Source organism: Mobula birostris, chromosome 30, assembly GCF_030028105.1.
Source record: "Mobula birostris isolate sMobBir1 chromosome 30, sMobBir1.hap1, whole genome shotgun sequence".
NCBI classification, from domain to species: Eukaryota; Metazoa; Chordata; class Chondrichthyes; order Myliobatiformes; family Myliobatidae; genus Mobula; species Mobula birostris.
Genome location: NC_092399.1, coordinates 5,805,417 through 5,819,789, shown reverse-complemented (window position 1 = coordinate 5,819,789; position 14,373 = coordinate 5,805,417). Strand labels below are relative to the sequence as shown.

General features: G+C 46.5%; 1 protein-coding gene across 1 annotated transcript in view; it reads left to right on the top strand.

The window, feature by feature from the left end:
• LOC140190462 (protein lin-28 homolog A-like) overlaps positions 1 to 11,316 on the top strand; it is an 82,542-nt gene extending 71,226 nt beyond the window's left edge. Inside the window, exon 4 of the mRNA XM_072247076.1 lies at positions 10,944 to 11,316. Within this exon, the coding sequence (XP_072103177.1) occupies positions 10,944 to 11,316 (373 nt within the window). The remainder of the gene's footprint in view (positions 1 to 10,943) is intronic.
• The last annotated feature ends 3,057 nt before the right edge of the window (positions 11,317 to 14,373 follow it).

The window sequence follows — 14,373 nt, the reverse complement described above, 5'->3', positions numbered from 1 at the left end:
TAGTCTCCCACAAACGGAAACATCCTCTCCACATCTACTCTATTCGGTAATTTTCAGTGAGAACCCCGCCCAGGCCCAGAGCTATCAAATGCTCCTCATACATTAACCCTTCCATTCTGGGATAAATCTCAAAACTCCACCTGGATCCTTCTCCAACACCAGCACATCCTTCCTCAAATATGGGGCCCAGAACTGCTCACGATGTTTCAAATGTGGTCTAACCAATGCCCTATAAAACATTCACATTGCATTCTTGCTTCTATATTCTAGTCCTCTCAAAATGAATGCTGACATTGCATTTACCTTCCTCACCACTGACTCAAGCTGCAAGATAAGCTTTATGGAATCTTGCACGAGGACTCCCAAGTCCCATTGCAGCTTTGAATTTACCCCGTGTTTAGAAAATAGTCTTTGCCATTATTCCTTCTACCAAAGTGCATGACCATGCAATTCCCGACACTATATTCCATTTGACACTTTGCTCATCCTCCTAATCTGTCCAAGTCCATGTGTAGACACTATGCTTTCTCAACACTACCTGCCCCTCCACTTATCTATGCATCACCTGCAAACTTGGCTACAAAGCCATCAATTCTATCATTAAGGTCATTAGCATATATCGTGCAAAGTTGTGGAACCTGTGTAACATCACTAGACACCAGCAGCCAACCAGAAAATGCCCTTTTATTCCCAATCTTTCCCACTGGTCAATTAGCCAATGCTCTGTCCATGCTAGTATCTTTCCTGTAATACCATGGCCACTATCTCGTTCAGCAGCCTCACGTGCAGCACCTTGTCAAACGCCTTCTGAAATTCCAAATAAATAACTTCTACTGTCTTTTCTTCGTCCATCTCGCCTATTATTTGCTCAAAGAATTCCAACAGACTTATCAGGCTAGATTTCCCCTCAAAGAAACCATGCTGATTTTGGCCTATTTTATCATGTGCTGCTAAATCCCCTGCAAACTTACCTTATAGTTCTTAGGTGAAAGTAGGAAGCACTTCCCAATATCAAAATGCCAGGCTTGAAATTATGCTCAGGTTTGAAGGGCGAGCTGAAGGAGATACTTATATGATCAAGGTTTGGTTGAGAATGGAGAAGCTACATTGGAGAAGTAAAGTTCGATCAGATATCATCTCAATTAGAACCAAACCATTCAAGGTGAAATCTGAAAGCAATTTTCTATAAGATGGAAAACTGGAAATTTCTCTCCAAAACGGTAGATCCTGGGTTTCAATGGGATCTGTTAAGAATAAGTTTATGAGATTTTATTTTGCATACAGGATTAAGGGATAAGCAAAAAAAAAAGGTAGGTAAATGAAGTATGAAATGAAATTTATGTTCTGACATTGGGGAGGGTTCAAAGGAGGTTCACGAAAATGATACGGGATTGAAAAGGTTATCGTATGAGGAGTGTATGGCTCTGGGCCTCTACTCACCGGAATTCAGAAGGATGAGGGCTGACCTCTTTGAAACCGATCGAATGTTGAAAGGGCTTGATAAGAGTGGATGTGAGAGGATGCTTCCTATGGTGGAGGAGTCTAAGACTAGAGGACACAGCCTCAGAATAGAGGGGCATCCATTTAGAACAGAGATGAAGAAGGATTTATTTTGCCAGAGATTGGTGAATCTCTAGAATTCATTGCCACAGGTGGGTGTGGAGGCTAAGTCATTAGATATGTATATGGGTATTGAGGAGGTTGATAGATTCTTGATTAGACAGGGCATGAAACAATACAGGGAGAAGACAGGAGATTGGGGCCGAGAGGGTAAAATGGATCAGCCATGATGAAATGGCAGTGCAGACTCAATGGGCCAAATGGCCTAATTCTGCTCCTATGTCTTATGGTCTTGTAATCTATTTGAATGGAAGAACAGGCTCAATGGGACGAATGGCCTTCTGTTCCTCTGTATTAACCTGCATTTACGATGCCTCAGCCAAATCTCATGATGTGGAAACAGACTCTGATTTGTGAGAGTAGATAAACCTATACCTGCCCCATCTGTGCACTTGCCTGCAGTAGCCATGAAGACTAGGACAATATTAGAACTTGGCAAAGGAGGAACAAGAAACTGATAAAGGCAGGATAGAAAATGACAATAAGACATAAAAATGGACTAAGAACCTTTGTAGGTACCTAAAAGGAAAAAGACTAGTGAGGATAAAAGTGCTCTGATAACAACGCAAGATCTGACAGGATTTGGAATAAGGAAATTATAGAGGAAATAGATGAAAATGTTGGATCCATCTTCATTGAAACAAATCGAAAACTTGTGGAGCATATTAAAGAATCAAGCGTCCAGAGAGAATGAGAAACTGAAGAACTAAATGTTTGTCAAAAAATCATGCCAGATAAATTAATGAGTTTGAATCTGCTGGAATTCCTTGTGGACTCGGTTTTTTTTTTGGAGGACTCTGTGATTCATGTTCCATGTTACTCTTTTTCTGCCATTTGTGCAAGTCAATCAAGGCGCTTCAGAGCCAAACAGTCTCTGTGGCTGAGGCCTACACAGCACCAAACTGAACCGACTGAACGGCTGTCACTCCTGGACTGTATCGGTGACTCCGCAGTTCGATGTTTAATATTCTGTGTATTATTTGTTTGCTTTTGCTGTTTGCACGATTTGTCCTTGTTTTGTGTGTCAGATGCTTGATGAAAAGGTAAAGGACTGAAGAAGAAGGAATCTGATAGGAGAGGAGAGTGGACCATGGGAGAAAGGGAAGGAGGAGGGAGATGATAGGCAGGTGAGAAGAAGAGAATGGGGAATAGAAAAACATGCAGTCATTCACCTTGGTGCACATAACCAAGGTGTGGAGTATTTGGTAGATGGTGTTGATGTTCGAACTTATCGAGGTGTGCTTCAAGGCCAAGATGTTGCTGAGGGCCTGTGATGAGGGCAAATTTTGTGTTAACCTTTATTAAGAAACAGTTTGAAATCAGGTGTCAGGAAGTCTGTCTTGAGCACATTGGGCCTTGGTGTGAAGTAAAGTTCTAGGCTGCTTAGGCAAGATGCAACTACAGAGGCTTGCCAGCAAAAGTTTACTAGGTGAGAGATGGTGGGTTGCTGTACTGAGTAGACTGGTGCTAGATCCCACCAAAACACGCACAACAAGGTGGATGCAGGGAAAGAATTTAGGACTAGGGCCCACAGTTTCAGAACAGACTAGTTTGTCTAGGAGTAAAGTGATAAGAAATTAGTTTAATAATTTATTGTGATACAGGGCAGAATAGGTCCTCCCAACCCTTCGAGCCGTGACACCCAGCAACCCCCCGATTCAATCCTCGCCTAATCACGGGACAATTTACTTTATCTTTTGTGTTTCATCCCATCCTCTGGGTTCCCCCCCCCCTTGTCTTTCTTCCCGGACCTCCTGTCCCATGATCCTCTCGTATCCCTTTTGCCAATCACCTGTCCAGCTCTTGGCTCCATCCCTTCCCCTCCTGTCTTCTCCTATCATTTTGGATCTCCCCCTCCCCCTCCAACTTTCAAATCCCTTACTCACTCTTCCTTCAGTTAGTCCTGACGAAGGGTCTCGGCCTGAAACGTCGACTGCACCTCTTCCTAGAGATGCTGCCTGGCCTGCTGCGTTCACCAGCAACTTTGATGTGTGTTGCTTGAATTTCCAGCATCTGCAGAATTCCTGTTGTTTGTGGAGTAACAATTATTTCATTCTTACACTTATGTACAGGAAATAACAAACAATCTTGAATCTTATGTTATAAATTAATTACAACACTCTTGTCAGTGGCAGAAGTAGCCACAGATATTGGTACTAAGACCAAGTAGATGCATGAGATAGGTTTTTGGGCAAATGTTAACTTGAACACTTTACTATTTTACGGCATGATGGTGCCCTGCTGTTTTAATGGTGTGACACTGCCCCCTACTGTTTGTATCCAAAGAAGCTGGCGTAAATGCCAGCTGAATTAAAACAACAGGAATTCTGCAGATGCTGGAAATTCAAGCAACACACATCAAAGTTGCTGGTGAGCGCAGCAGGCCAGGCAGCATCTCTAGGAGGAGGTACAGTCGACGTTTCAGGCCGAGACCCTTCGTCAGGACTAACTGAAGGAAGAGTTAGTAAGAGATTTGAAAGTGGGAGGGGGAGGGGGAGATCCAAAATGATAGGAGAAGACAGGAGGGGGAGGGATGGAGCCAAGAGCTGGACAGGTGATAGGCAAAAGGGATATGAGAGGATCATGGGACAGGAGGTCCGGGAAGAAAGACAAGGGTGGGGGGGGTTCGGGGAAAGACAAGGGTGGAGGATGGGCAAGGGGTATATTCAGAGGGACAGAGGGAGAAAAAGGAGAGTGAGAGAAAGAATGTGTGCATAAAAATAAGTAACAGATGGGGTACGAGGGGGAGGTGGGGCCTTAGCGGAAGTTAGAGAAGTCGATGTTCATGCCATCAGGTTGGAGGCTACCCAGACGGAATATAAGGTGTTGTTCCTCCAACCTGAGTGTGGCTTCATCTTTATGGTAGAGGAGGCCGTGGATAGACATGTCAGAATGGGAATGGGATGTGGAATTAAAATGCGTGGCCACTGGGAGATCCTGCTTTCTCTGGCGGACAGAGCGTAGATGTTCAGCAAAGCGGTCTCCCAGTCTGCGTCGGGTCTTGCCAATATATACAAGGCCACATCGGGAGTACCGGACGCAGCATATCACCCCAGCCGACTCACAGGTGAAGTGTTGCCTCACCTGGAAGGACTGTTTGGGGCCCTGAATGGTGGTAAGGGAGGAAGTGTAAGGGCATGTGTAGCACTTGTTCCGCTTACACGGATAAGTGCCAGGAGGGAGATCAGTGGAGAGGGATGGGGGGGGACGAATGGACAAGGGAGTTGCGTAGGGAGCGATCCCTGCGGAATGCAGAGAGAGGGGGGAGGGAAAGATGTGCTTAGTGGTGGGATCCCGTTGGAGGTGGCGGAAGTTACGGAGAATAATATGTTGGACCCAGAGGCTGGTGGGGTGGTAGGTGAGGACCAGGGGAACCCTATTCCTAGTGGGGTTGCGGGAGGATGGAGTGAGAGCAGATGCACGTGAAATGGGGGAGATGCATTTAAGAGCAGAGTTGATAGTGGAGGAAGGGAAGCCCCTTTCTTTAAAAAAGGAAGACATCTCCCTCGTCCTAGAATGAAAAGCCTCATCCTGAGAGCAGATGCGGCGGAGACGGAGGAATTGCGAGAAGGGGATGGCATTTTTGCAAGAGCCAGGGTGAGAAGAGGAATAGTCCAGATAGCTGTGAGAGTAAGTAGGCTTATAGTAGACATCAGTGGATAAGCTGTCTCCAGAGACAGAGACAGAAAGATCTAGAAAGGGGAGGGAGGTGTCGGAAATGGACCAGGTAAACTTGAGGGCAGAGTGAAAGTTGGAGGCAAAGTTAATAAAGTCAATGAGTTCTGCATGCGTGCAGGAAGCAGCGCCAATGCAGTCGTCGATGTAGCGAAGGAAAAGTGGGGGACAGATACCAGAACAGGCACGGAACATAGATTGTTCCACAAACCCAACAAAAAGACAGGCATAGCTAGGACCCACACGGGTGCCCATAGTTACACCTTTAGTTTGGAGGAAGTGGGAGGAGCCAAAGCAGAAATTATTAAGAGTAAGGACTAATTCCGCTAGACGGAGCAGAGTGGTGGTAGAGGGGAACTGATTAGGTCTGGAATCCAAAAAGAAGTGTAGAGCTTTAAGACCTTCCTGATGGGGGATTGAAGTATATAAGGACTAGACATCCATGGTGAAAATAAAGCGGTGGGGGCCAGGGAACTTAAAATCATCGAAAGGTTTAAGAGCGTGAGAAGTGTCACGAACATAGGTCGGAAGGGATTGAACAAGGGGTGATAAAACAGTGTCGAGGTATGCAGAAACGAGTTCGGTGGGGCAGGAGCAAGCTGAGACAATAGGTCGGCCAGAACAGGCAGGTTTGTGGATCTTGGGTGGGAGGTAGAAACGGGAAGTGCGGGGTGTGGGAACTATAAGGTTGGTAGCAGTGGATGGGAGATCCCTTGAGCGGATAAAGTCGGTGATGGTGTGGGAGACAATGGCCTGGTGCTCCTTAGTGGGGTCACGATCGAGGGGTAAGTAAGAGGAGGTATCCGCGAGTTGTCGCTGTGCCTCGGCAAGGTAGAGGTCAGTACGCCAGACTACAACAGCACCCCCTTTATCGGCGGGTTTAATAATAAGGTTAGGATTAGTGCGGAGGGAGTGGAGAGTAGAGCGTTCCGAAGGAGTGAGGTTGGAATGGGGACAAGGTGCGGTGAAGTTGAGGCGGTTGATGTCCCGTCGGCAATTAGCGATAAAGAGATCCAGAGCAGGCAGAAGACCAGAGTGGGGTGTCCATGAAGAAGAGGAGGGTTGAAGACGGGAGAAGGGGTCATCGGTGGGGGTGGAAGAGTCCTTGCCGAAGAAGTAGGCTCGGAGACGGAGACGGCGGAAGAAAAGTTCCACATCATGGCGAACACACGGAACTTGCTGAGGTGTGGGCGAAGGGGGACAAACGTGAGGCTCTTACTGAGGACAGAGCGTTCTGCCTCCGACAGTTGAAGGTCGGAGGGGATGGTAAAGACCCGGCATGGATGAGAGCTGGGATCAAAGGGGTGAGGGGGGAGGCTGGGGGTGTCAGTGGAGAGGGGTGGGTTGGGGTGAGAGGAAGATGAAGCCTCTGAGGGCCCAGGAGTTGACGGTGGGATCTGAGGAAGATGGGGCTGCGGAGTAGTGGTGGGGGAAGGGGAGACTGGAGTCACAACAGCAGCACATAAAGACCCAGCCTGGAGTTCAAGGCTGGCGTCGCAGTTGGTGGTTGTGCAATCACTTCGAATGTGTCCCCGCTCTGGTCTTCTGCCTGCTCTGGATCTCTTTATCGCTAATTGCTGACGGGACATCAACCGTCTCGACTTCACCGCACCTTGTCCCCATTCCAACCTTACTCCTTCGGAACGCTCTGCTCTCCACTCCCTCCGCACTAATCCTAACCTTATTATTAAACCCGCCGATAAGGGGGGTGCTGTTGTAGTCTGGCGTACTGACCTCTACCTTGCCGAGGCACAGCGACAACTCGCGGATACCTCCTCTTATTTACCCCTCGATCGTGACCCCACTAAGGAGCACCAGGCCATTGTCTCCCACACCATCACTGACTTTATCCGCTCAGGGGATCTCCCATCCACTGCTACCAATCTTATAGTTCCCACACCCCGCACTTCCCGTTTCTACCTCCTACCCAAGGTCCACAAACCTGCCTGTCCTGGCCGACCTATTGTCTCAGCTTGCTCCTGCCCCACCGAACTCGTTTCTGCATACCTCGACACGGTTTTATCACCCCTTGTTCAATCCCTTCCGACCTATGTTCGTGGCACTTCTCACGCTCTTAAACTTTTCGATGATTTTAAGTTCCCTGGCCCCCACCGCTTTATTTTCACCATGGATGTCCAGTCCTTATATACTTCCATCCCCCATCAGGAAGGTCTCAAAGCTCTAAGCTTCTTTTTGGATTCCAGACCTAATCAGTTCCCCTCTACCACCACTCTGCTCCGTCTAGCGGAATTAGTCCTTACTCTTAATAATTTCTCCTTTGGCTCCCCCCACTTCCTCCAAACTAAAGGTGTAGCTATGGGCACCCGTATGGGTCCTAGCTATGCCTGCCTTTTTGTTGGGTTTGTGGAACAATCTATGTTCCGTGCCTGTTCTGGTATCTGTCCCCCACTTTTCCTTCGCTACATCGACGACTGCATTGGCGCTGCTTCCTGCACGCATGCAGAACTCATTGACTTTATTAACTTTGCCTCCAACTTTCACTCTGCCCTCAAGTTTACCTGGTCCATTTCCGACACCTCCCTCCCCTTTCTAGATCTTTCTGTCTCTGTCTCTGGAGACAGCCTATCCACTGATGTCTACTATAAGCCTACTGACTCTCACAGCTATCTGGACTATTCCTCTTCTCACCCTGTCTCTTGCAAAAACGCCATCCCCTTCTTGCAAATCCTCCGTCTCCGCCGCATCTGCTCTCAGGATGAGGCTTTTCATTCTAGGATCAGGGAGATGTCTTCCTTTTTTAAAGAAAGGGGCTTCCCTTCCTCCACTATCAACTCTGCTCTTAAACGCATCTCCCCCATTTCACGTATATCTGCTCTCACTCCATCCTCCCGCCACCCCACTAGGAATAGGGTTCCCCTGGTCCTCACCTACCACCCCACCAGCCTCTGGGTCCAACATATTATTCTCCGTAACTTCCGCCACCTCCAACGGGATCCCACCACTAAGCACATCTTTCCCTCCCCCCCCCCCGCATTCCGCAGGGATCGCTCCCTACGCAACTCCTTTGTCCATTCGTCCCCCCCATCCCTCCCCACTGATCTCCCTCCTGGCACTTATCCGTGTAAGCGGAACAAGTGCTACACATGCCCTTACACTTCCTCCCTTACCACCATTCAGGGCCCCAAACAGTCCTTCCAGGTGAGGCAACACTTCACCTGTGAGTCGGCTGGGGTGATATACTGCATCCGGTGCTCCCGATGTGGCCTTGTATATATTGGCGAGACCCGACGCAGACTGGGAAACCGCTTTGCTGAACATCTACGCTCTGTCCGCCAGAGAAAGCAGGATCTCCCAGTGGCCACACATTTTAATTCCACATCCCATTCCCATTCTGACATGTCTATCCACGGCCTCCTCTACTGTAAAGATGAAGCCACACTCAGGTTGGAGGAACAACACCTTATATTCCGTCTGGGTAGCCTCCAACCTGATGGCATGAACATCTACTTCTCTAACTTCCGCTAAGGCCCCACCTCCCCCTCGTACCCCATCTGTTACTTATTTTTACTACATTCTTTCTCTCACTCTCCTTTTTCTCCCTCTGTCCCTCTGAATATACCCCTTGCCCATTCTCTGGGTCCCCCCACCCCCTTGTCTTTCTTCCTGGACCTCCTGTCCCATGATCCTCTCGTATCCCTTTTGCCTATCACCTGTCCAGCTCTTGGCTCTATCCCTCCCCCTCCTGTCTTCTCCTATCATTTTGGATCTCCCCCTCCCTCTCCAACTTTCAAATCCCTTACTCACTCTTCCTTCAGTTAGTCCTGACGAAGGGTCTCGGCCTGAAATGTCGACTGTACCTCTTCCTAGAGATGCTGCCTGGCCTGCTGCATTCACCACCAGCTGAATTAACATGTCTTGTTTGTAATTAGATTTATATGTCAGTAAAGCAGGGTTGGCCAACCTTTTACATTCCATGCATCAATTTTTTCACTCACGAGTTCAGATGCGCCATACAACTCTTGTACCCCCATTCAGTTCTTGTAAAATTATGTTAATATAAAACTCGTGCGTGAAAAAATTGATGCATGGAATGCAAAAGGCTGTCCACCCCTGCTGTAAAGTATCTTTTATTCTAAAAATTAGAGTTTTAAATGAAGGACTGAGAGTATTGTTGGAAACTCATTAGAAACTGGTGGCTGTAATATTTCCCCGACGGTTGTCGGGGAAGACAGGAAAATGAAGCAGTGATATGACCATTAACATCATGCCCCTGCAGCAGGGAGCTGTGGTCATTGTACTATCAGCTTTACTGAGAGGGTGCTGAACAGGCAGATGGGGCTGTGCTCGCTGGAATTCTAAGCAAAAGGACAGTGCCGATGGTGAGCTCTGTTGGAGAGGGATATTAAGCCGAGAGTCCTGATGAAAGGTCTCAGCCTTGAAACATCGACTGTTTACTCTTTTCCACTAATGCTGCCTGGCCTGCTGAATTCCTCCAGCATTTTGTGTGTGTGTGTGTGTGTGTTGCTTTGATTCCCTGCCTCTGCAGACTTTCTCTTGTTTGTCATTAAACCAGAAGCTCACTTACCTTCTCAGGTCAAGATGCTTCTGCATTCCCACCATGTCCGTTATTACCAAGAATAGGAAAATCTGCCATAAAGCAGCAAAACATCCTAAAGTTCAAAGTAAATCTATTATCAAAATACGTATCTGTCACAATATGCAACCCTGAAGTGGTTTCCTTTGAAGTGGGCATACTCAATAACTCTATAGAGTAATAACCATAACAGAATCAGTGAAAGACGGCCCAACTTGGATGTTCAATTAGCGTGTAAAAAACAACAAACCGAGCAAATTAAAAAAAAAATTAAGAACAGGGTATGATGAGTTCTTGAAAGTGCGTCTATTATTGATTGTGGGAACATTTCAATAATGGGTCAAGTGATGCTAAGTGAAGTTATCCTCTTTGGTTCAAGGGCCTGATGTTTGAGGGGTAGTAACTGTTCCTGAACCTGGTGGCGTGAGTCCTGAGGCTCCTGTGCCTTTTTGCTGATGGCAGCAGCGAGAAGAGAACATGCCCTGGGGGTTGGCGGTCCCTGAGGATGGATATTTTCCTGTGACGGTGTTACATGTAGATGTGCTCAGTGGAGGGGAGGGCTTATCTGTGATGGACAAATTGCTTTGAGAATATTCCTCAGGACATTTAAAACTATATAGTTTGATTGGTACAATTCAAATTTTGCTTCTCACTTATGTAAACTTTCTCAATCGGTTTCACTCAAGAAGCTTCAAAGTTGTTTAATGTCATTTCCTGTACACAAGTGAAAGGAGAAGTTCTGTGCAAGAAGTCTGGCTTCTAAAACAATACAAGCTGATTTATTAGTTATAGTATATCTTGGTGAAAAGGAGTATTGTGGTTTAGTTTTAAGAACCTACTCTTAAGTTCTGCTGCCTAGGACAATAAAAAGAATCCCAGCTTGGTGGAGACATGGTTGGTTTTATGCAGAGCTCCACCATGGTTTGTAAACTTGCACGAAAGATCATGTAAACTTGGGTGACAAAGGTTATAATTTGAAATTCTTTGATTGCTTGGGTAATCTTGGACAAATTGTGTTGAGGTGTAGTGGTGTAGAACAATGGTGATCCCTGGATGAAGTGTATTAATTCTTGTGCTTTTTGATTTTCTTTAGATGCTACAATTGTGGAGGTTTGGATCACCATGCAAAGGAATGTAAGCTTGCTCCCCAGCCCAAGAAATGCCATTATTGCCAAAGTATTGGCCACATGGTGGCCAATTGCACAGTGAAAGCAGCGCAGCAACAGCAATCTGTCAGTTCTCAGGGAAGGCAGGAAAACAAACCAATGACAGGGCCGTTAACATCCTCCCCCTCGCCTACCACCCCACAGGAGACGGGAGGGGAGTACAGCACTGCCCTGCTTCTGGAGGAGACGGGCAAGCACTTGGAGAAGCTACTTCCTGAATGTGCAGAGAGTGCCCTGCAAGAATCTGCCGAGGAGCCGAGCAGGCAAGGCTCATGTTTACAGAAAAGGAAAAAGACCTGACATACCGTCAGTGCTGGGAACCACTTCAGGATCTTAAAACTACCTCAGGTTCACCTCCTCTGCTGAGTCCTAAACCCAGCAGATCTCCAAAACAATCTAAAGACTTGATCATGAATCCAACTTCTACTCATTGTGACCATGAATAGGATTTGGATAGATATTCTCCTAAACGAAACCTTTTTAGACATCATTCCTCAGTAGTCCCTATTCCATCCCACCCCTTCCCCTCACCAATTCCACTCTCATGCTATCCCACACCACAGGTATTTCTGGAGATTCACTTTATGTTGAGATCTTATTTTATGTCCATTTTTCAAGAGTGAGAGGCTCATTTTCTTTTTTCTTCATCCATTTTACAGTTTTTCACTTTCTCTTAAGTTTTATCAATAATGGTCGGACTAGCTGATCATTTTATTCACCCTTTTGAGGCCAGCAGGCATAGGATTCTGACTATTGACAATCCAGCAATGGTTCCTTCACCCCAGCCCTATAGCCATTCTCCCACGACACAGCATCAGACTTGGCTTCACCAAACACAATATCACCATGAAGATAACTGATCTGCCCGTAAGGACTTTGAATACACAAGGACGTACACCCAGATGACTCTCAGTCCTCATTGCCTGGAGTGGTGAATTTTTGATTTAAATGGAAGTTTTCCCTTCTTCTTAGGCGGGCAAGTTATGATGTGCTCCACATCTAGAAGATCTCACTTTAAACCACTGGCAGGTGAACAGGGTAACAACATAAAGCGAAGCCCCCAGGAGCACAAGATGGTAATGAAATACCAGTACTTATAGACCAGACCATGATGGATTTGGATAATTTCTCATCCATGTTTCTCAGGTTTTCTGAGTCCGTGGATCTGCAACTGCGTTCAGTGCTGGGTTACCTTTACACGGGAATACAGAACATCTCAAAGCCGGGGATGAGGCTGTGAGATTCTTTTGAGTAATTGTAACCAGTAGCATAATGCTTTTTGAAGTATTTGCCCCATGTCACTTTGAAGCTGTTTGCCCATTGAACCTCCCTTGAACTGGCTGAGCTATGAACTGAGCTCCCTTGTGCATTTTTCTTTCTCTCTCCTCTCTTCCCCTCCCCACCACGCATGCATTCAACTTCACTCCTCCTCTCCTCGTGCTCCCCATAAGCAAGCAAGGCTATGTGAGATGAGAAGATCAGTGCAGAGGGGGCTCTGGTGAATGGCCTGTTACAGAGCAAGCAGGGATACACTTACCTGCTGCTCACTGCTGGGGTGGTCAGTGGTGCAGTGTGGGCTGAAATTTCACTCGTAGTCAGTTGATTGGCCAGTAAGCAACAAGAAAGCAATTTTTCCATATTCCCAAACTTTGATTCCTATCACGCAGTGAGATGTGTGATGGTGTTGTTACAGGGCTTTTACTAGGAGTGTTTAGTGGCAGAGAGAGAATTTTCATGCAGACCCAGGAGAAGACTGCCCAGTTCTCCATACTGCAGCGTTATTTCAGTCTTGTTTATTGTAACTTTTTTAATAACTGAATTCCTTTTTTTACTGTTGGTTCCAGCAGTGAATGACAGATTGTTCTGACCGAACGATGAATTTAATCAGCGTGCTTAATATTATGGCTCCATAAGTTGTAAAATGAATCCCCACCCTGTGCTGATCACTTGCAACCATCAATTGACAGGATTGCGGATGTCTCACATTTAGTTATTTATCCCATTCACTCAGTGCTGTTGAGGCTGACGTCTGTCGTCTATCTCCAGCTCCCCTGGCGGTGACCATCTGGGGCAGTTTCGGAGGGTGGTTGAATTGAGCAAGATGATGGGTGTTGTCAGGGTCAAAACTGTACGATGATGGGTGGTTTCCCATCATCGAGATGGACGTTAGTTTACCACCTTGCTTTTTAAAATGACAATCCAACAACTTCAAGGCCACTTTTCCAATAGCAGCTTTTAAAAAAAAAAGTTTGATTGAAATCAAAATCTCATACTGGGATTTGATCGGACAGCTTGCCCGAAGCATAATTGGTGCCTCAACTAATCGATGGCCTGAATGATGAAGGGGAAATTCCTGCTATCACTTAATTCCAGACAGAATTAGTTCTTTGGGAGATTTCTGCTTCTTGGAGTTTTGCAAGATAGTGAGATGATGGATCCAATCCCCATCATTACTTAAACATAGCGCAAGAAGAGAAATACTCTGCAGATCCAGGGGCCAAGATTCCAGGAACCAGCTTGAGGTTGTGCCCTTCTTTGTTGACCCTTTGGGGGATTGTGGGGTCATTGATTTATAGAGATTAGAGCATGCAAGGCATTTTGGGGTTAGTTTCCAGTCCGCTTCTGTCCCAAAGGATTGGAGGTCCCAAAGGTGCTTCTACATCATTGGGATATCAAGGGAGATGAGTCTAGGTCCCACTACTCAGAGATTCCTTTCCTCTCGGTTTGGACCTCAGTCATCATGTGGAATTCTGTTTCCCTGCTCAACCCTCTACCTCATTTTTCTGCCACTTGGGCTTTTTTGTGGTCCAGAACACACACCAAGCTCTGTATCAGACTGCAGAAACTGCTGGAGTAGGGAGGTTCTTGCCCACTCACATTTCCATCTCCTTTGATACCAATGGTCCTACAGATTCCATCATTGGAAGCTGCTGATTTTGGAGAGTATCCAGGAGAGACTGACAGCAAGCCAGAGATTCATCCAGCCTTTGATGCATTGCTGTACCTTACTGATACTCTTAGAGACATGGATAACACCACAGATCTTGTTCCCAGTTTTGGCCATTTCCATTTCTAAATCTCACGAGAGCTCCCCTTGACACTGTGATTCTACTTGCTCTCTTCTGAGTAAGTTTCAATGAGGCGCTCGAACTTTATCTCTACATCTATGATTTGGAGGGCAATTTAAATCAGCTTCATGCTGCCTCACTCTTACTAAAGAAATGTTGATCTCAGGTATTTTTAGCAATCACTGAGCAAATGACTAGATTTGAAATGGCCTTACGAGAGCAACACTGAGGGTACCATTTCCAGAGATAAGGGGTCAGTAGCTCACTGACATGTTTGGGAGGATGCAAG